Below are 22147 nucleotides of genomic sequence, written 5' to 3'. Positions count from 1 at the left end.
TATAGGTCTGGACTCATTGCTGGCCACTTCAGAACAGTCCAGCGTTTTCTCTTGAACCATTCCAGGGTGCTTTTTGAAGTGTGTTTGGGGTCATTGTCCTACTGTAAGACCTATGACCTTTGACGGAGACACAAGTTTCTGACACTTGGTTGAACATTGCGCTCCAAAATACCTTGGTAATCTCCTGATTTCATGATGCAATGCACACATTCAAAGCACCCAGTGCCAGAGACAGCACTGCAACACTGCAACAGAGGCAGCACTCACCCAAAACATCACTGAACCTCCTTCATGTTTGACTTTGGGGAAGGTGTTCTTTTCTTTGTAGGCTTCATTTTGTTTTCTGAAAACATGGAGATGATGTGCTTTACCAAAAAGTTCTAATTTGACTCTTCTGTCCACACAAAATTCTCCCAGAATGATTTTGACTTGTTCAGGTGTGTTTTGGCAAACTCCAGTCAGGCTTTCTTATGTCCGTTTCTAGGCAGCGGGGTCCTCCTGGGTTTCCTACCAGAGAACCCCCTTTCATTGAGTTGGTGACTGATTGTGTGAGTTGAAACTGGCGTACCTTGTGTCTGAAGGTCAGCTTGAATCTGTTTGGTCGTTGATCGAGGTGCTTTCTCCACCATTTGGACAATCATTCGCTACAATCTTCAATAAAGTTTTCTCTTGCAGCCACGTCCAGGGAGGTTGGCTACAGTGCCATGGGCCTTCGACTTCCTGATAACATTGCGGACAGTGGAGACAGGAATATTAAGGTCTCTGGAGATGGACTTGTAGTCTTGAGATTGTCCATGCATGGCTATAATCTTGTATCTGACATCCTCAGACAATTCTCTGGTTTTCTTTCTTTTCTCCATGCTCATTGCGGTAAACACAGTGACACAAAACAGCAGAATGACTCCTTTTCTCCATTCAAACTGCTTGAGTGATTTTTATATTGCAGGTACCTGCAACTCACCACAGGTGAGTTCACTTCCAAAGTAAAGGAGAATCACTTGCTTGAAATCTAATTTCAAACAACTTCTAAAAGGTTACAATAATATTGCCCGGGCCATTTTAGGATTTCTGTGTGGAATAAGCTAAGATTTAGTAGTTTTTTTTCAGCTTTTTTGTTTTGTTCCACTGTAAACCAAAGAAATGCATTTGTGGATACAGAAGATTTTTTAATTTCAACAATTTACCGGAAGAAATGGTGCATTATTTGAAAAAAGTGCAAGGGTGCCAATATTTTTTTTGGCCACGACTGTTTTTATTCAGTCTTCCATTTATTACTTTGTTTCATTCATCCATTATCACCCCCACCATTGTAGTAGACCCTTGAGCAGTGGTACAGCAGATTGCACTAAGTTAATTTGAAAAATCAAGGCTTTTTAAACTAAAGTAAAAGCATTGAGCAATCGTTAGTTATACTATACCAGTGGTTCTCAAACTTTTTTGACTACCGCCCCTTTCTGCCCTCTTGGACCGGCCCAATGCCCCCTTGTCCTATCGTTCGTGGTCGGACACCCAGTGGGCAATAGGATAGTCCGAATTTATCTAGACAGGAAGCAAAAATAACAGAAGCCAAATATTTTCTGAATAATATTTTACTTTATTTTACTTTACTTTTCCTTGATTTTTCTATTTTATTTTGCACTACCTACAATGTTTCAGCAGAACAGGTCCAGGTGAGGCAAACTTGGAATCTGTTATCACAGGCCCAAGTACCGTGAGTGTGAAGGGTGGGCCTGGTGACTCGCTGCGAGATTACGAACGTCTGGCTCCATCTCAGTGAGGTAGAGACGCAGATCGCCCCTCTTGGTAATGTCAAGGCGATTCCGATACTTGGTCAGCAGCACCATCACGGCGCTGAACCCTCTTTCAACGAGGTATGATGTGGGGAACGCCATCAGCAGCAGTTCTGCCTCTGTCCACATTGTGGGGTATTCGCCCCGCTCCAGAATCCAGAATTTGCCGTATTCATGCTGCGAGAATCTTGCCTTCGCCTCATCATCATTCCACAAGTTGACAATTTCGTCTTGTAATTCACGGTTCACATCTCGAATGTCACATTTGAATGGGTTGATCACCCATGCTGGCACCGACAGTTCTAGCATGTCTCTGAAACGCTGCTCCATATCTCCACGAATCTTCTCAAGGTGATTGCAATAAACGAGCAGCTCTCCCTCAGAAACAGCAGTTTCCTTTGCCAACCGGGGAAAGTGGGACATATCTCTGCGGCCGAGGGTTTCCCTGTGCAGTCGCCTTGGTTACGAACGCGCCGATCACTTTCTTTCCTTGAATCAGCGTCATATGGTCACCCTGGAGTTGTTTCTTGACATCATTCAGGATACTGAATATGTCTGCGAGGTAAGCCACATCATGCTAATCACATTCACTTTCTCCGATAATTCTGTATCAATTTCCGACAGAAACTCGACCACTGTCGAGAAGAGGACATGGAAACGGGTCAAACAAGTGCCTTTGGACAACCATCGAACTTCGGTATGCAACAAGAGCCTCTCGAATAGTTCATCATTCTCCTGGCAAAGCTGATGAAACAGCCGATCATGCAGAGACGACATCTTGATTTTATTCACTGCTTTGATTACTATTTGGAGTGATGTATGAAGTCTGGTGCTGAGAGCTTTTGCGACAAGATGCTGACGGTGCACGACACAGTGAATGGCGAACACGGACGGTACCTGGTTCTTCAGAAGCGTAATAAAACCTTGCAGGCGGCCAACCATCGCTGGTGCTACGTCCGTCGCGCAAGCGAGATTGTTCTCCATCGGTATGTTCTTATCACTAAAGTACTTCTCCAACGTTTGGAAGATGGACGAACCCTTTGTATCGGTCTGGAGAGAGCGGGCAAACAACTATTCTTCCACCATTTCCTGATCACGGATGAAGCAAACGTAGCAGAGCAACAGAACTTCACTGTCATGCAAAGTGGACTCATCCAGCTGGAGGGCGAAGTGCGTGCTTCTCAGCTCACAACACAGCTTATCTTCTACATCTGATGACATTTCATCAATCCGCCTGGCCATGGAATCATTGCTGAGCGCAATCAACGAGAGAACTGGATACTGATCCTGGCCCATAACAGTTTTTATCACTTCCCCAACAGCCGGTTTGATCAACTGTTCGCCGGTTGAATACGGTTTTCCAGATCTGGCGATGAGCAATGAAAGCTTATACGACGCTTCCAGTCCTTTATCCACGAGCTTTTGGCTGGCTTTGAACATTGTCGTTACCGTGGATCGCTTCTCAAATTTCTCTTTCAGCGATTGGAAATAGCTGACCTCTGCGTGAGCCTTATCACTGTGCTTTTTACCCAGGTGCTCGCTCAGTCGAGATGGTTTCATTGCTTCATTGGACAGCGTGATACCACACAACAAACACATCGGCAACTGCGTGTTCGTCAGGGATGGAATGAATCCATACTTGATGTATTCAACGGAATACTGACGACACTTTTTCTTTGAGGCCGACATCTTGAAGCCGACCGGACGTGAAGCTTTTTTGAATAACGAAATCAATACACCAAGATGTCGAAAGACCAACACCAGTGATAAGGCCAAACAATAATTATATATTTCCGGTCTCTGGTCAGCACACGCATCGATTTTCACCCTGTGCGTCAAAAAAAAAAATTTCTTCAAATTTGCAACGGTAGCTACAACAGCGCACGCCTAAATCACAATGCCGCACTGCCTCAGTACTCGCGCCTCGCTGGAAATTGCGCTGCCGGATCATAACACATGTATATGGTATTCACACCATGTGTGTATTAAAAAAACCAACTGACTTGCATTGTTGGTAAACAAGTCTGTTTAATTTCTTGTAGAACTTAATGATTTCCAGAATAAATACATTTTAAAATGTGTTCATTATTTACAAAAAGGCCTACCTGTCCCATTGCCCGTCTTTAATTTCTCTCTGGACGGCACCATGGCAAACGAGGAGGACCGCAACGGGCATTGTATGGCCAATTTGCCGAATGGCGCCGGGTAACCTGTTCAGACTGCAGGAAGCCCAATGAGCGCTCCTAATCGCCGCTGCTCCTCTAAATCGCTAGTGCCCCCCAAATCATTGCCAGCGCCCCCCTACCACTCGTGGAGTCTGGAGCACCCCCTGAAAGTTCCCAGCGCCCACTGGGGGGTGGTAGGGACCACTTTGAGAACCACTATACTGTTGCGAATTCGCGCCCGCCGGCGTGCGGACGGCCACATGACTCGAATCGCGGCACGTCGCCCACCGGACGGACAATTCAGTCGTGACCCTCTCGGACCAACGCCGGGAGCTCGTCACGGGTGGGGGTTTAACCTCACCACGATCGTGCCAATTGCCCACCCGCGCAGGATAGGGTCGCTCTCCAAATTAGATCTACCTAAGTACCTGCGTGAATGGTCGACCGGGCGATCGCACCACGCCACAGGCCGACTCCGGACACGAACCGCTTAAGCTGTCCGTTCCGTGCTACAGTGATAACCGAGCGGCGTTATCGTCGGCCTCGACGGTTCCGATTAATAATCGGGCGTATTAAGCCCACTACGAACCCTTTACGTGAAGCAGGATAGAGGGTCAATAAAGAAAAGACGAAGCGAAACGGGAAAACAGTTCACACAATGCACATTTATTACGCGACACACGGAAAGCACACATATACAGCCAAACAGTCAAAATGCACATGTCGCAGTTACAACAAAAGAAACAACGACGCAGAGTTACTACCGACTACGCACACACACGGCAACACTTATACAGTCCTACTTTACAGACGGCACCAACACACATTTACTCAAAAGCAAAGGAAAGAAGCCACCCTCATAGACAAGGTGGCAGACGGGCCTGTAGGCCAATATGCGCGCGTGACCTGAAGGAGCGGCCAGGTCCGCGAGACCGGGTGGGTCCTACCCGCGTCCTCGTGACGCGTTGGCGGACGAGCCACAGATGTGGCCGCGTGGCTGTGCCCTGACTCCGTGCTCCTTGGCGGGTTTCGTTGGCACGACGTTTGGAGTGGAGTGGGAACGGGGCCCCCTTTTTGCACTATCTCAGCGCGGGGGAAAGGGGGAAATGTTTATGCCCTGGGGGAGGAGAATGGCTGGCTGGCTTGGGTCCCTCGACGAGCGATCTCACACCGCGACCTCGTTGCCGACCGCCGTCCTTCTCGCCTCGGACCCGAGCTCCTTGGCCTCTTCCCGCAACTCTCCTCAGCCGACTGCAGAACCCAACTCGATGACTTCGCCACCCGACTCCACTCTCTGCCACATTCTGCCCTCCAACCAAAAACTGACTCTGCCACGATTCGCCTTGCGCTCACCGTTTTATAGGCCGGCAGGAGAAAACAATATGCAAATTTCCAGATCAGGATGACCTCGGGGGCGGAGCCACGCTCGCCAATTGGACGGAGGAAAAGTGGGCGTGAACCTCCCCTGATCCTAGAATTTGCATATTTCGATTTCACACAGATGCGCCTGGAGATGGGGCCAAGCCGCTCCGCAATTGCTAATTGGACGGATCAGAAGTGGGCGTGTAGCGTTCTTGATCCGAATTCTCCCTCGGAAAGGCCGCTATTTGCACTCGCGGCTCGGTGCGTATCTTGAACGAGCCCAAGACAGCCCGACGCTCAGTGTTCACAGGTGGTGCGGGAATGGCCGTAGAAGGAGAGAGGTGTGAGGGTGGTGGAGGGTTTATCGGTGGTGGTTTGATGGTTATGGCGGTTGAGACGTGGTTGGTTCAAAATAAAGATAGAACAGAAAAACGGCTATCTCAAAGCGTCGCAGCCCGAATGAATCACATAAATTCCCTCTAAACAACGGGTTTCGGGATAACTACACATGTACTTAGAGTTATCTCACCTACGAGCCCTGAATGGTGGTTTGCGAATTTCCACAGCCGTAACAATACTATACCATAGCTCCATGTGATATTGACAGAACTTCAGTTTAGCTGTGTTCAGTTCTCCATTGTTTTCCCTCTTTGCATCTCTTTCCATTCATCCAGGCTTATCATGGACACCAGCAGGCTCTTGACGTTCTTCTCCGGTTCTTTGGCTCCCCTGATGCTCCTGATGGACTCGGCCGCTCACCACTGGAGCTCACTTGCCAGCGTGGCCACGCAGAATGCACAGCCACTCTCTTGGCTCACGGAGCTTCACCACTCATCCGTGCATGTCCCACTCGGCCCTCTGCATTACATGCAGCTGGTATTATCATCTTAACATTATTCTTTGGAAAGGCTGGTAAAGGAATTGCTGTTGAGTTGTCACTAGTTCGCTGATGCCTGTCGCTGAGATGCAAAAACTACAAAATACTCCTTTCGCACCTGACTTGAGAGAGGAATTTTTCCAGTTCAAGTTTTATAACCTCCCTCCCTACCCCATCTTCTTCCTCTTCCTTGGCCCCTGTCTGTTTGTGTTCCAGCTGGTCATGGCCATATCGATTGCTTGCGTGATCTTCTTGATGCACTGGACACTCCGATGGCTGTAGACATTACAGACAATATTGGACTGTAAGATTTACAGCGCAACCTCACAACAGGACACACCTGTTGCAGTCGCATTTCACCTTTTATATGAGGGTCACTCCAAAAATAATGCCCCATAAAAGTTTTGCACCATAATATATTCTACACTACAGCATTGTTAACCTCCGCCATCTTCGAAGATGGATGGAGGTTACTGTTTTCACCCCTTTCTGTTTGTTTGTTTGTGAACAGTATTACGGAAAAACTCGACGGATTTCGACGAAACTTGGTGGGGGGGGGGGGGTTCGGTATGGTCCAAGGATCATGCCATTAAATTTTGGACTTCATCCAAAATCCAATATGGCCGCTATGGTGGCCATTTTGAAAAAAATATTTGAATTTTTTTTTTTGCATTTCTACATGTTTTAAGTGATTTCCAACCCCCCCTCCCCCCCCCAAAAAAAAATTGTTAGAGAAAAACATTTTCTGCAACTTTTTTTCAACAAAATTTCGATTTCTTTTTTTTGCATTTCTACATGTTTTAAGTGATTTCCAACCCCCCCCCCCCCAAAAAAAAAATGTTGGAGAAAAGAACTATAACTGTCAGCACTGTTGACGTCATATTTAATGAATAAGATATAAGGTTCACTTGAGTGACCCAGCAGTATTGGCGGCAGAGGTTTTGCACTCTCCCGAGTGCTCCTCCTCTAGTTACTTATGCAGTTCACCTTTTCAACATTGACATCCATCCATGCTTTTCGTGGCCTGCCACTGTGAGGGCAGACACATATATCAGCATGTTCAACTCGTGTGGACATTATCCGCTTGGCCCATCGACCAACTGTGCTGCGATCAACAGCATTGTCCCCATTTGTAGTCTCTTTTGGATGTTTCCTATAGTCTCCTTCTCACACACCAACAATTCAACAACACCTTGCTTCTGATGGATATCCATGGGGCATCCATGTTTGAGGACTGTTACAACAATGCCACATGTGAGAAGACAATGTAATTATTATCTTATGAGGTGGGAAAGATGTACCTGTGCACTGTACAAGTAACAATGCTGTAGAATAAATAGTGTTGTAAAAACATTGTGAGGCATTACTCTTGGAATGAACCTCGTACATGAACACTAAATGGATAAATTCAGGCATGACAAATCCCTACCAGTCAATTGAGTTTGGTGTTATTCCATCTCATGCTCTAACCTCCTAATTTAATAAATATAGCATCGATAAAAGCGATTCATAGGTATAAAGATCCACCAAGAGGGATAGACAAGGAATAGGGGAGGTATGGAAAGTTCATCTTTACCAGTCCACAAAGGAGGATGTACTGTTATCAGAGTCCGAGTGGGTTTCAAAGTTATTGTTCAAAGTGATAGCTTTCATTGCAAAATATTGCTTTGTGTGCGTGCAGTACCCCACTCATGTGCGCTGTCATAAATGGACACACCGATTGCACGGTGCTACTTCTTGAAAGGGGAGCTAAAGTACACTGCAAGGATTTGCTGGGCTGCACAGCAACACATCGTGCGGTAACCGTTTGATCCACAATTTCCTCTCGACTCCCTCTTGGCCAAAACCACTTTTTACATCCTTAAATAAATGATTGTGACTTGCAGTGAAATCATTGCATTTCTACAATATTATTATTATTATTTTTGTTTACCGAGTCAGTCTCAAAACTTTTTTCATTTATATTTACTTTTGTCTTTGATCACACTGGTCTTCACCGCCCCCCCCCCCCCCCTCATCACCACGTGTAAGTTGCAAAACCTGTATACTCGTATTTCCCCACAGGCTGTTGCAGGCCATGAGGAGTGCTTGGAAACATTACTGCAGCATGGTGCAGACCCACTCGTGTGTGACCAATCCCACTGCACACCACTACACTTGGCTGCAGCATGTGGACCCAGCAGCGCTCTCGCCCTTCTTGTTCAGGCCTCACCAAATTTAGACAGCTCCATCCCACTCACTGATCGCCTTGGCTTCACGCCCATGCACTGGGCAGCCTATCATGGTAGTTTCACCACACGACTCATTTTAAAGCGACTTACTTCTCTATTGTTAGTTAATCATCAAGTCATTAATTTATTTATTCATTTGCGCGACTTCATTTCAATTTTATTTATTCATTAATTTAGTGATATTGGCCCATGGAGGAGTTTTCATACATACATGCAAGACGGTATACTTTTTAATAAATAACCTCCTTACCATGGAGTAGTATTGATTCCCGGTATCTTTTGAAAGACTTTCTCCCCCACCCCCCCCCCTCCACCTCGCCACCCCATTGTGAGTGAATGGCTGTGTGCTCATGGGGCCACAGGTGTTCTGCTCTTTTATTAAGGGCTTTTGTTTTACTGCGTGTATTTATTGATGTACCTTCATTCATTGTTACCGTCTGCTGCAGAGGAAGAGGGTATTGCATGTGGGTCTGTTTGTTACTTGGCAGAAAAAAATTTTTTTTTGAGAAGTATGTTGTTCGTGTGTCTGTCTGTCTTGTCTGTCCACTCGCCTCCAGCCCAAACCGCTCAACAGATTGTACTGAATTTTTTAGAGATTAATGTCACCAACCTTGCGACGGTCCCGCATTGAAGTTTTGTAAGATTTGATCGACCAAAAAGGTCTACATAGGCCAATAAGCCAATTTGAGCCAAATTTACTAAAATGCTCAAATTTCATCCGATTGACTTGGAAATTTGAACAGGATTTGCAGATCAGTTCCATGAATTCAACCACCTATTACTTTTGAGGTTATCATAGGTCAAAAAGTCAACCCAAAATGGGCCAAATTTTTGAGTTGTTTCTAAAATTGTCAATTTTCACCCGATTTGAATTGAAAATTGAAGACCATTTGCATATGAGGTCGATGAATTGAACCACCTATTAATTTTGAGATCAGCATATGCAAATTTGGGACAAATTGGGCCAAATTTTCTAAAATCCTCAATTTTCATCCGATTGACTTGAAATTTGAAGACCATTTGCATATCAGGTCACCAAATTCAACCACCTATTAATTTTGAAGTAAACATAGGCCAAAAGTCAACATAGACCAAAAGGTCAGCATAGGCCAAATTTCTAAAATCAATTTTAATCCATTTAAGTTGAAATTTGAACGGCATTTGCATGTCAGCTCACTAAATTCAACCACTTACTAATTTTGTGGTAAACATAGGCCAAAAGGTCAAAATAGGCTAAAACGCCAATTTGGGCCAAATTTTCCAAAATCCTCAATTTTCATCCGATTGACTTGAAATTTGAAAATCATTTGCCTATCAGGTCAATGAATTCAAACACCGATTAATTTTAAGGTCAAAAGGTCAACACAGGCCTAATTTCTAAAATTGATAGCTTGGCTCAAAAACTAAATATATCGCTCTATCCCAAAAAGTTGTGGACGGGATATGACAAAACAAAGTGGATTAGTTGGATAGGTGACAAGAACAAGCGGATTGGATTTTGGTTCAGATCCAGCCCATCAGTGGGATACAAAACGTAAACTGTTCCACCTGGCAGAGGTATGCGCTCTACCGAGTGCCATTCTACATTGTGCTGTTTTGCCAAGTTGTCACTGAGTGATTTTTCATTTGTTTGTTTGTCTGTCTGCACACAACGTGAGTGTGTATTCATTACATTAGACCCTTTTCACCCTTTTGAACCTTTTCAGCCTTTTTAACCTTTTCACCCTTTACAACCCATACACCCTTTACAGCCCAAAGACTCTTTAAACCCTTTACAACCCAAAGACCCTTTAGACCAGTGGTTCCAAAACTTGGGGTAATTACCCCAACTGGGGTAAAAACTGCATTTGGGGTAATATCAGTGGTGCAGCGAGTGGGCCCACGGTGTCATGCCCCTACCCCCCCCCCCCCCTTGACGTGAAGTAAATCATGATGCTTCATGAAAGGGAGCGGGTCCCAAGTGCAAAAAAAAAATTAAGGCCCACACCAGTTCTTAGGTCTACGTCATTTTTGCGCCTCGTTCCACACTGTGCCAGAAATACAAGGAACCAATAGGAAAACGTGAAGCCATAAGCATAAGCAGAGGTGTGTAGCTGATGCTAATCCATTTTTAAAATCGAATTTGTGCTCAAAACGAATGCTTTGGCGTACCACGAGAGGTCAGCTCAGGTTAGGTTATGTTAGCTTAGTTTAGATTGGATGAGTTCTTTGCCATGCTGGAATCAGGCCCCATTTCTCCTGTGCTACTGCAGTCAAGCGCACATCTCTATCTCAGTGTCGGCATTCATCCCTGCACGGTAAGTCGACATGTCAGGTTGTGTTTTTTTGCGCTTAGTAACCAGGCCCTCATGAAAATCATTGCGACTTGGCAGTGGTTTTGCGCATGATGGTGCGGTGGTGTGGCGTCTATTAAAGTTAGGCTACTAAAGCTAAAGACTTAGGTGCGTCAAGTTTGCCAAGTTTGGCAACACGTGAAGTATTCGCCTCGAGTTGCTACGAGTGACGGATTTATTTAAATTGAGTCAGTTTACTGTCCGTATCACTCCAGAAGCCACAATGAATGGGTGTATGCTGTACAGTGACTCTGTGATTGGAGGTAACGAAAGCTTGATCACATTGAAATTTTCATAATACCCGGTACTATATTGGTGAAAACAATGAGTTATGAGCTAATTTAAACTTAATTGAATTGATAAGTAATGTTTGTTCACAATGTTTGTTTATTTTTCAGCTGACAAGTAGATAATTTTTGTTTGCGTGTTTATTTTTCAAATAAGTAGGCCAAGTTGGTATCACCAAACACTTCAGCCCCAAGAATAAGATGGCATCTAAGAAAATGAAGTACACACCACTGACTGAAAGTATGTGGAAACATATCTACAGTATGGCTTCACTGACTTCAACGACAAGGAAGGGCGTGTGCGGCCACAGTGGGTGTTGGGTGGAAAGATCTTGTCAAATGAGAACATGAAGCCAGGGAAACTACATGACCATCTTCGTAACGTTCACCATGTGCATGAGGGTACAACTTTGGAAGAATTTCGGAGACTGGAACGCACTCTCAAATCTCAGCGGTTGGATTCTATGGGACATTTTGCTGTCACGCAAGCCAATGCAGTCCACGCATCTTATGAAGTTGCATTTCTCATAGCGATGCAGAAGAAGCCCCATACTGCAGCAGAGGAGTTGATCATGCATGGTGCTGAGATTCTTGTGCGAAACATGTGTGGTGAAAACGAAACAAAGAAACCATCAAGAGTTTCTGTTTCCAACAACACCATTCGGCGCCGGATAGATGACATGGTGGAGGATGTTGAGATGCAAGTTGTCAAAATCAAAGCATCGACGCACAAGTTTGCCATTCAGCTGGATGAGTCAACTGATGTTTCTAATTGTGCTCAGCTGATCTGCTTTGCTCGCTATATTGTTGATGATCAGCTGAAGGCTGAATACTTGTTCTGCCTTCCGCTTGAAACAACAACTACGGCACAAGACATTATTGATATGGTATCAACCTACTTTGCAAAGCATGGAATACAGTGGGAAAAACTGGGAGCTATTTGCACGGATGGGGCACCGGCAATGCTCGGAGTAAAATCCGGTTTTGTTGCATTGGCAAAGAAGAAAGCTCCTTCGCTTACTGTCGTGCATTGTGCCATTCACCACCAAGCTCTCATGACCAAAACTCTTCCTGGCTCGTTCAAAGACGTGATGACCTGTGTTATATGAGTAGTCAATTTTATACAAGGTCGAGCACTTAACACTCATTTGTTAAGAGTGCTGTGTGAAGAATTTGGCTCTGAACACGTGGAACTGTTTTTGCACACTGCGGTGAGATGGCTGTCTCGCGGCAAGGTTTTGGATCGAGTTTTTTAACTGCGATCAGAAATAGCGGACTTTCTTGCTGCAAAAGCACACCCTGACAACACTGACTTTTGCGATGACAAGTTCATCGCACGCCTAGCTTATCTATCAGACATCTTTCGAGAGATGAATGTGTTGAATTGCTCTTTACAAGGAAAAAAAATCCTCCATCATCGATGTCCGAGAAAAGATGAATGCCTTCTGTCAACAAATGGAACTATGGCACAGGCGAGTCAACGTCAACAACGTTGCTTTGTTTACCAGGCTAGACCAATTTTTTCAAAGTAGCAAGGTTCAGTGCCCGGCGACCGAAATTGGTGAGCATCTGCTCAAACTCAAGACGTCAATGACAAAATATTTTCCCAAAAGCAAGGCTCTACAGAGGAACACCGCATGGATAAAGCAGCCATTTCTTGTCGCTGAAGATGTCATTTCTGACACCGACCCTGCAAAAGACAAATTCCTGAAGTTGAGAAATGATTCCGTGACCTGTAGCACATTTGACACTGTCGAGGATATTGCATCTTTCTGGCTTCAGCAAGGAGCAATGGGATACCCAACTCTAATGACTCGGGCTATCGATGTACTTCTTCAATTTCCCACGACCTATATGTGTGAACTTGGGTTCTCGACAATGTACCACGTCAAGTCCAAGACTAGAAACCGGATTGTCCCAAGCTCAGATATGAGGCTGGTTCTGTCAAAGACTAAACCATGCATCCAAAATCTGGTGTCGCCAAAACAACTTCATCCATCTCACTAAGACTAAGTCTATAACAGTACTGCAGAGTAAGTGCTGAATTGTACTGGAATTGTGCACTTTTGTTTTGTATAATGCACTTTTACGTTGGGGTAATTCGAACCTGTCAGACTTTAAATAGGGGTAAAACTGGAAAAAAAAAGGTTTGGGAACCACTGCTTTAGACCCTTTACATCCCAAAGACCCTTTAAAACCTGAATGCCACAAAGACCCTCAAGAGCCCTTAAACTATAAAGACCCTTTCAGACCTCTAGAACTTTTGAGACCCCTTAGAACTTTTTGACCCTTTATAACCCAGAGACCCTTTCAGACCCGAAGACCTTTTAAGAAAAAACAAGTCCTGGCGAGGGTCTGCAATCTCTGGTTGCTCTTTCTTGGTATTATTGGTTTTGGTAAGGTGAGGATATGAAGTTTTATACCCTTTATTTTGTGATTGTTCTTTGCAGGCCAACATTCATGTTTGGAACTGCTCATCGACGAACTTCCACACACATTTCAGGGAAACCCGTTCAGCCCCCTTCACTGTGCTGTGTAAGTGCAAGCACCTGCACCACTGTTTCCTATTGGTTGACTTGCATTTAGTTGCTTTGCACCATTGTGATATTGGTGGAAAAAGTGGTTTTTAAAATCTTTTTCTTAATTTTTTATTTTTATTTTTTGGATAATGAGCCAAAAAACACATCTGGCATCGTTTAAATTGTTGACCTGTCTGCTTTACTTTAGCTTTATGTTGCCTGATTTCAGTACTGTGGACAATGAGAGCTGTGTAGAAATTCTTTTGGATATGTATGGTGACAAGATCGTGAATTCTCATGATGCAAAGGGCAGGTGAGCGAATGGAAGTTCTTCCCTGACTATTCAACTCCATTCGAACACAAATTTTTAAGAACTCTGAAATGTTTTTTTTTTTGTTTTTGCCTCATTGGATCTCCTTGTAATTGAGTTGTTTCACTGCGACAACTACAGTGCAGTAAGCGTGGACCTTATTTCTTGAATTCCACCACAGGACGCCGATGCATGCTGCAGCATTTGCAGATAACATTGAGTGTTTGCAACTTCTCCTGAGCCACGGTGGCAACGTGAATGCCACAGACGATGCAGGCAAAAGTCCTCTCATGATGGCAGCAGAGCACGGGCAGTTTGGAGTGGTTGGTGAGCTCTCCACCTATCAAGTCACTGATTTGAAAAATGGCCCAACTGTAATGGTATTTGCTGTTTTACATGCCTGTGTGTAGGTATGATGGCTTAGTGGATAAGAGACTTTGAATTGGCATCGCACAGAGCATATTAATATTTAGGATGCTAAGTTTATTAGCCCGTATGCCCGCTCAGTGGGTGACAGGGTTTTGCAATTATGCCTGTCCAGGCCATAACCTTTTATCATTTGAGCTTTCGTCATTAAATTTTCAAGAAACCATTATTGCGAGAATATGGAGAACACAAATAATTGGGTCAAAATGTCAAAGGGCAAAGTCACAGTAAATACAAAAGGCTTTCATTAGCCCATCTGCTGCTCTGAAGCATGAGATGGCCGGGTTTTATAATCACTAACGTTTTTCTTATTTTGTGTGCTTGCATTTCGAGATGCTTTCTAGTTTGCCATTTCAACTTTTGTCATCAAATTTTCATCAATTGGTGTTCTCCATATTATGAGAATACAGAGAACACTAATTAATAATTTGTTTATATTTATTTTTCTCGCTGTTATTTTCATCAAGTTTAGTATGAGTACAAAGCGGATGCAGTCAGGCTTTGCATTTTGCGATGCTTTCTCGTTGCCATGTTGCTTTCTGATTTTAAAGAGCATAATACCTTGAGGATTGCCATGTTTGTTTGTTTGTCAATAAAATAGGGCAGGTTTATTCATGACTTTACTGGAAGGGGCACATATTTCTCTCTCTCTCTCTCTCTCTCTCTCTCTCTCTCTCTCTCTCTCTCTCTCTCTCTGGCTCTCTCTCTGGCTCTCTGGCTCTCTGGCGCTCTCTCTGGCTCTCTCTCTGGCTCTCTGGCTCTCTGGCGCTCTCTCTGACTCTCTCTCAGGCTCTCTCTCTCTCTCTCATGCTCTTTACTGGGTTGGCCATCTCTGGTGGTGAATTTTCGTTAATGCAAAAACTTTTCCTCCCCGGTTACATGCCTGGAACAGCTCCTAAAGATGCTTGTATTATTGGTTGCAATTAGAGCAGGCATTTGTAACTTGGCCACAGAGTCTGCAACAATTCACCTTTGCTTTGCTGAAAGACACCATGGAATCATTAACGTTCACGAGCTAAGGGTCTCCAGCTTAACGTTCCATCTGAGAGATGACGAACCATTGATGCAACACCCTGCCTATGAAATGCTAGGGTGATGGTTTATAAGTCTGGTTGAACATTCAATCTAAGAGTATGTTGCTCAAACAGGGTTCCCACTGACCTGGAAAGTCAGGGGAAGTCAGGGGAAGTCAGGGAATTGAGGTTGGTCAGGGAAAGTCAGGGATTTTTCAGGGATTTTTTTTGTTGGTCAGGGAAATGTGTGATTTGTGCCTAATGATCTTAATTAGTACCCTTTACACCCAGTCAATTATTTTGTTCATGATTATAAAAGTTTTCTTTATTGCTCTTTTCATGAATTGTTTGCTGTGCAGATGCTGTGCAGGCAGATGCTTTTCATGATGCTGTACAGGCAGAAGGTGGAGTCACCTCTGAACATTGATAAGCCACTATTGATGTATGTCAGGGGTTCTCATGCCAGGTATCAAGCAGCACTGGAATGTAAACTTAAAGCCACAAGTGAGCTCGATCAAAAGACTGCAGCTAAAAAGAAAGCATGTGAGCAGATAAAAGTGCTTCAGACTAAAAAGGCAAAATTTATGGAAGAAGCAGCAACTGAATCTCGGAAGGTTGATATGGAAATAGCAGAACTACGGAAACTAAAGAAGTAACAAACTGACATTTCACTTAATGTAAGCAACTGTCCATACTGTATATGCTAACTATTGTAGTAACGTTACTCAAATAATTCACATTTGTTTCCTTAATTGCTAGTTTTTGCCGACCATATAATTCTAAGCTACACACACTGCTTGATGTTATTGACATTTTCGCAATTCTAGTATATAACATCTCGACTGTTACTGCAACTTCCCATGTAACATTTGAGTAATTTCACTTCTGCGGCGGTGAACGTACCTGCATCCGCAGGGAATGCAAATTCCCTAACCCTAACCCTAACAGCTTGGTACAGGAGTACCCAACTAACCGTAGAAGTTCAACAAACGGTCCTTTTTAGGACCAGATGCTTGTAGAAAAATGTACAATATAATAGTCTGTTAGTCATTTCTGCAATATCATCAGGTGTTCTAGCTTGTCTGCAATGTCACATTAACAATATCAATGTTTCGCTGTTATTTTGCAAGATTTCGATGTTCTAAATGTTGCTAAATTTTTTCTGATATAATTCTGATCTAGTCATGGTACCTGGCACGTTTGACATTAGTATGATTTGTGTTTTGTAAGTTTTATATTAATAAAAAATAAATAAAATGCCAGTACTAGCTGGGAAAGTGTACTTTCTGGACCATTTTCAAAAAGACTGAAGTTAACACCCAAATGAAGAGTCAGATTAATTTCCCAACAAAAATGGTATTCAGAAGTTGTCTAAAGCACGCCTACATATTTTAAGATTCAAATAAATTTTGAAGCGGACACAATTTTCTGCTAGTATTGGCATTTTAAAAAGAAGAAAAGAATTGAAAATGATTGCATGTACACCTACCTGTCTGTTTGTGTTCCTCCCCTATCAATCAAATCAAATCAAATTATTATCATAAATCAAAATGGTGATGGAAATGAGTCGGTGTAGGGGAGGAGGAGCCGACTAAAATAGCTTTATAAATTTTTACCTTTGAAAAGGTCAGGGAATCTTTACCAACACAGTCAGGAAAAGTCAGGGAATTTCATTTTTGAGATAGAGTGGGAACCCTGTCAAAGGCAAGTACACTACTCTTGTGTGCAGAATGGGGTTATATTTGGTGACCATTGGTCATGCTAAATGGTTATATAAATATTATTAAACTTAACCTGGTTTAAAAGTTATTAGTCCCCTACCAGTTTCACCGGAGGGGACTATAGGTTTGCTTTCCGTCTGTCTGTCCATCTGTCCCACCTGTGGGGGTTTTTGTCCCTCGATATTTCCCCATACCCTTTAATATATTCAACTGAAACTTGGTACATGTCTTTATTGTAAGTTACAGAACAAGTTTGAGTTTCAGGGGGTTTCATCAATTTTTCACAGAGTTATGCCCTTTTTGGACTGAGAAAACATCACCTTGGTGGGGAACATGTATTTCAAAGCAATTTTCACTCTTATTTATCTTATCATGGGCCTTTGACATGTGCCTCTCTCATATGCATCAATGCTCCTGTGAAACTTGGTTGTTGTCACAAAACCAACGTTCAGTCTCTGTTTTTCATTTTCATTGGCTAAACCTCAGTCGTCTTGTGCCAAAGAACTTGGGTTCTGAATTAATTATGAGTTTGCATTGATCCAAAACAAGTTAGCATGAAAGATTCCATCCTCTGCAGAATACCTCTTGAACAACACAAAGGCAGATCTGATGGTGCAAGATTCTTGCAAGAACACCGCTCTCCACCTGGCCTGCAATCAGGTAAGATTGAGTTGTGCAAAGTCTCATCTTCCTTAAACGCTGCTTGTTGATGTCGCTCAAAGAACGAGCCGATGCTAGCAGATCCTTAAGTGGGACAATTTGTTCTGTGACCCTGAAGGCACAATGTGCCTCGGTAACTCTACTATTGCAAACTGCTGCACATTCAACCTTCAATGCGTCCTATATGAAATGTCTCTTTGTAATTGCAGGGCCATGAGACTTGTGCCTTCCTTTTGTTAGAGAAGTTAGAAAACCCCGAACACATTGATTCTGCCAATGCAGCTCGTCAAACGTAAGGCCTTTGCTTTTTACCCCTCAGCCCAAATTGGGCTAAGGGGTATTGTTACTTTTTGTTTGAAAATCACAAAATATATTTAATTTATGTACACCACCTCTATCTGTTGCAAATTGTTTGTGTTGCTCTATTCCTGTTCCCCTGTTTTATTTTCTTCCTCTGTTCTTTATGAATGTGAGAACAGTAAATATCTGTCCCTTTTTGCTTTGACACTACTGCACAGGCCAATGCACCTTGCCGCTCGAAAGGGTCTTTCTTCCGTTGTGCAAGATCTTATCAACAAGGGAGCGAGCGTGCTAGCATTGGATGAGAACGGTACATCTTTTCTTTTCAATCCCATCCACTTTCTGCTCCTCTTCATTATTTGCACTCCTCTACACTCTTTACTCCCCCCCCCCCTTTCTCTTTATTTGTCTTTCTTGCTTTTGCAAGTTAGTGGGTGTATACATTCGGGCCAGAAAAACTTAATACTACTTATATTATAGCAATTATATATTGAATGAATTAGTAATGACATTTCTATTTCCATATCCATAATCATTAAAGGCTAATTTATGAATCAAAGAAAATGTTTGTATGCACGTGAAATCCACAATTTCTACAATGGGACATGCTGGAATGAGTATTGTTATGGTAATGTTTCCCGGATTGGAAGTGGAACTTTATTTATTTACAACCAAATACAACCCGTCACTCTGACGGGAATGTTGAAGGGGGGGGGGAGGGAGAGAGAGAGAGACAGACAGACAGACAGACAAGCCGGAAGGTGACATGGGTGGTCACTATATAATTGCATACTAGTCATACAGTTTTTGACGGATCGGGCTGAAAATTTTTGACAAAGAGGTTGATTATAGTGCGCATAAAAGCGCAGAAGCCGATTTTTGATTTTCGGGGAAAAAGTATTTTTCGGATTTTTTTCAAAAATTTCAGTCACGTTGCCAGGCAACGGTGGCGTCCATAGCAACGGTGCTCAAAAGCATACAACTAGATCCTGGTATGAACATACCAGTCAAGTTTCATCAAAATCGGTTGACTCCTCTGGCTTCCAGAGCTGTCCATTACATACAAACATACAGACAGAGGGAAAACCTGAGAATAACGGAAGTCTAGCGACCACCCAACAAACAGACAGGAAAAAAAAAGAGGTGGGAGTAAGGGGAGATCTAGAAAGAGGGGAATACCGAGGAAAGGGGAGAGCGACGCCTCACCAAACGTCGCTATAAACTCCACGGGGGTGGGGGTGGGAGCGAGTTGGATGGGGAGGGAGGACGAAACCCGTGCACCGCACACACACCCCTGCGAAGAATCCCTTTACAAATCTAAATCTACCCATTTATATCACGTTAGTGTGTGCTATGTGCTTCCGTGCTTGCACATGCAGTGACCTTTGGCCCTCTCAGGTCCGCACACTCCAAATCGGATGCATGCATGCTACAAATCTGGGAAGCAGTCCTTAACAGCTCCCTCCCCCCCCCCCCAATACGCATTCCTCCAACATTCTTGCAGTCAATGCTAAATGTGCACGTGCACCATCAATATACTCATCCTTTCTCTCGCACACGTGCATGGATTCTCACTGGCATGCTCAACTTTACCCACATCCACACTGTGCGGCATGTGCCGCATGGCTTTGGCGTCACAGCATGTCTGCTCAACGTGTGCCTGCGTGCCGGAGCACATGTTTTGCAAGACGGCCACGTCACCTCCGTCACGCACTACTGGGCCACGCAGCATGGGCCGATGCGAGTTCGGTCCGCGGATCCCACGCACCACGCATGTACGTAACCAAGCAAGCAGGCATACACACACCCCACGGAGAGTCCCTTTACAAAACTAAATATACCCATTTGTACCACTTCCTGATCGAGACACGAACTGCACCATTATCGACTTTAGGGCATTTAGCAAGTAGCTTAAGTATTCAAGCAAGCACTCCAATGACATGGTTAATAAGGAACGACTGGCTTGGCAAGTGATAGACAGCTGATTGGTAATGGTACACACCCGCAAAAATATAAACATCAGTGATTTCTTAACATTCCCAGATTTCACTCCAGATTGACAGTTTAGTCCACATTATCTGATCCTCCAAACTTAAATCATATTTCCATTATATACTTCAATTTCGTCCGTGAGAGTTGATCGTGGAAAATCGCATCAAAAAAATGCATGAAATCGCCCTGAGCTCCTAATTTGAAAATGATAGCACTTACAAAAGCGATGTATTCAGCAATGCGATGTAGATGAGATATTCGATGATATGATTGAGGAAAGTGAAAAAAGATCGGAGCGCTTTATCGTCAAGAAACCGTTGGGGCCTGTTCCAAGTCGAGGCATTGTTGAGGAGGCCAAAAACGATGGTGAATTAAGACCCTAGTGAGCAAGGAGCGAGGTGACAGAGGATGTGCTTTTGACCCCAGTGAGATGACCGAGGATGAGCCTTGATAAAGGATAATTAAATAAAGCCGTTAATTATCTTCAAAAGGGATGTTTTAATTAACTCACCCAATTTTCATTCATGCGTTACCTTGGAGTTTCCTGAGTATGCATGCAAAGTTTCAAGCTGCTCAGTTTCATGGTTTTGGAGTTACGGAAAACACACACACACACACACACACACTTATTGGTATAGATATCATCCTCAAGGCAGAGCTTTTTGTGGGTGTGCAGAATGTTTTTGTTTTTTTGTGATAGATGAAGTGTTTGGCAAAAAAAAAGGTTCAGTCAGTATCCTTTGGAACTGTCTCAAAGCAGTGATGCAGGTTTTTCATCCAAATGTTTTATTTCTATGTTTTGGTGACGCATGCCATTAAAATCAAGAGTTGGCAGGAGAGGTACACCGCATGGCCAAAAGTATGTGGACACCCATTCTAATTCGTGGATTCGGCTCTTTCAGCCACACCCTTTGCTGGACAGGTGTATAAAATCAAGCACACAGCCGAGCAGTCTCCATAGACAAACATTGGCAGTAGAATGGGCCATACTGAAGAACTCTGTGACTTTCAACATGCCACCGTCATAGGATGTCACCTTTCCAACAAGTCAGTTCATCAAATTTCTGCCCTGCTCGAGCTGCCCCGGTCAACTGTAAGTGCTGTTATTGTGAAGTGGAAACATCTAAGAGCAACAAAAGCTCAGCCACGAAGTGGTAGGCCACACAAACCCACAGAACAGGACCGCCGAGTTCTGAAGCGCGTAGCATGGTAAAATCATCTGTGGGTTGCCACACTCACTATCGAGTTCCAAATTGACTGGAAGCAACGTCAGCACAAACACTGTTCGTCAAGAGCTTCATGAAATGGGTTTCCATATCCGAGCAGCCGCACAGAAGCCTAAGATCACCATGCGCAATGCCAAGTTTCTGCTGGAGTGGTGTGAAGTTCACCGTCATTGGACTCTGGAACAGTGGAAACGTGTTCTCTGGAGTGATGAATCGCGCTTCACCATCTGGCAGTCCGACAGACGAATATGGGTTTGGCGGATGCCAGGAGAACGCTACCTGCCCAAATGCATAGTGCCAACTGTAAAGTCTGGTGAAGGATGAATAATGGTCTGGGGCTGTTTTTCATGGTTTTGGTGAGGCCCCTTAGTTCCAGTGAGGGGAAATCTTAATGCTACAGCATACAATGACATTCCAGACGATTCTGTGATTCAAACTTTGTGGCAACAGTTTGGGGAAGGCCCCTTCCTGTTTCAGCATGACAATGCCCTCGTGCACAAAACGAGGTCCATACAGAAATGGTTTATCGAGATCGGTGGGGAAGAACTTGACTGGCTTGAGAACTTGAGCCCTGACCTCAACCCCATCGAACACCTTTGGGATGAATTGGAATGGCGACTGTGAGCCAGACCTAATCGCCCAACATCAGTGCCTGACGTCACTAATGCTCTTGTGGCTGAATGGAAGCAAATCCCCGCAACAATGTTCCAACATCAAGTGGAAAGCTTTCCCAAAAGAGTGATTACTGTTATAGCAGCAAAGGGGGGACCGACTTCATCTTGATGCCCATGATTTTGTAATGAGAGATGTTGGATAAGCAGGTGTCCACATACTTTTGGTCATGTTGTGTATGTTAGAATTTTTAAAATCAGACTGGGGAAGTTAAAATAAATTATCCCCCACCACTCCCAATGTATTTTGTGTGTTTTTTTGTT

At 43.9% G+C, this 22147-nt stretch overlaps 1 protein-coding gene across 6 annotated transcripts in view; it reads left to right on the top strand.

Annotated features, from left to right (window-relative positions):
- The window catches only part of LOC147032891 (serine/threonine-protein phosphatase 6 regulatory ankyrin repeat subunit B-like), a 127973-nt gene that overhangs the window by 103180 nt on the left and 2646 nt on the right, over nt 1-22147 (top strand). For all 6 annotated transcript variants that reach the window (XR_015055395.1, XR_015055396.1, XM_085870877.1 and 3 more), the window contains exons 18-27: nt 5992-6193; nt 6411-6498; nt 7876-7993; nt 8259-8478; nt 13496-13580; nt 13794-13877; nt 14056-14201; nt 17612-17694; nt 17904-17986; nt 18213-18304. Coding sequence is in view for 4 of the 6 variants with exons in the window: in XM_085870877.1 (XP_085727003.1) it covers nt 5992-6193; nt 6411-6498; nt 7876-7993; nt 8259-8478; nt 13496-13580; nt 13794-13877; nt 14056-14201; nt 17612-17694; nt 17904-17986; nt 18213-18304 (1201 nt within the window). In the remaining 2 variants the exon portion in view is untranslated. The remainder of the gene's footprint in view (nt 1-5991; nt 6194-6410; nt 6499-7875; nt 7994-8258; nt 8479-13495; nt 13581-13793; nt 13878-14055; nt 14202-17611; nt 17695-17903; nt 17987-18212; nt 18305-22147) is intronic.

The sequence above is a fragment of the Eptatretus burgeri genome, chromosome 2 (assembly GCF_056783735.1).
Source record: "Eptatretus burgeri isolate ZD-2024b chromosome 2, Ebu_testis_v1, whole genome shotgun sequence".
Lineage (NCBI taxonomy): Eukaryota > Metazoa > Chordata > Myxini > Myxiniformes > Myxinidae > Eptatretus > Eptatretus burgeri.
The sequence above is the reverse complement of the archived record's forward strand: the minus strand, read 5'-3'. Positions and strand labels throughout refer to the sequence as shown.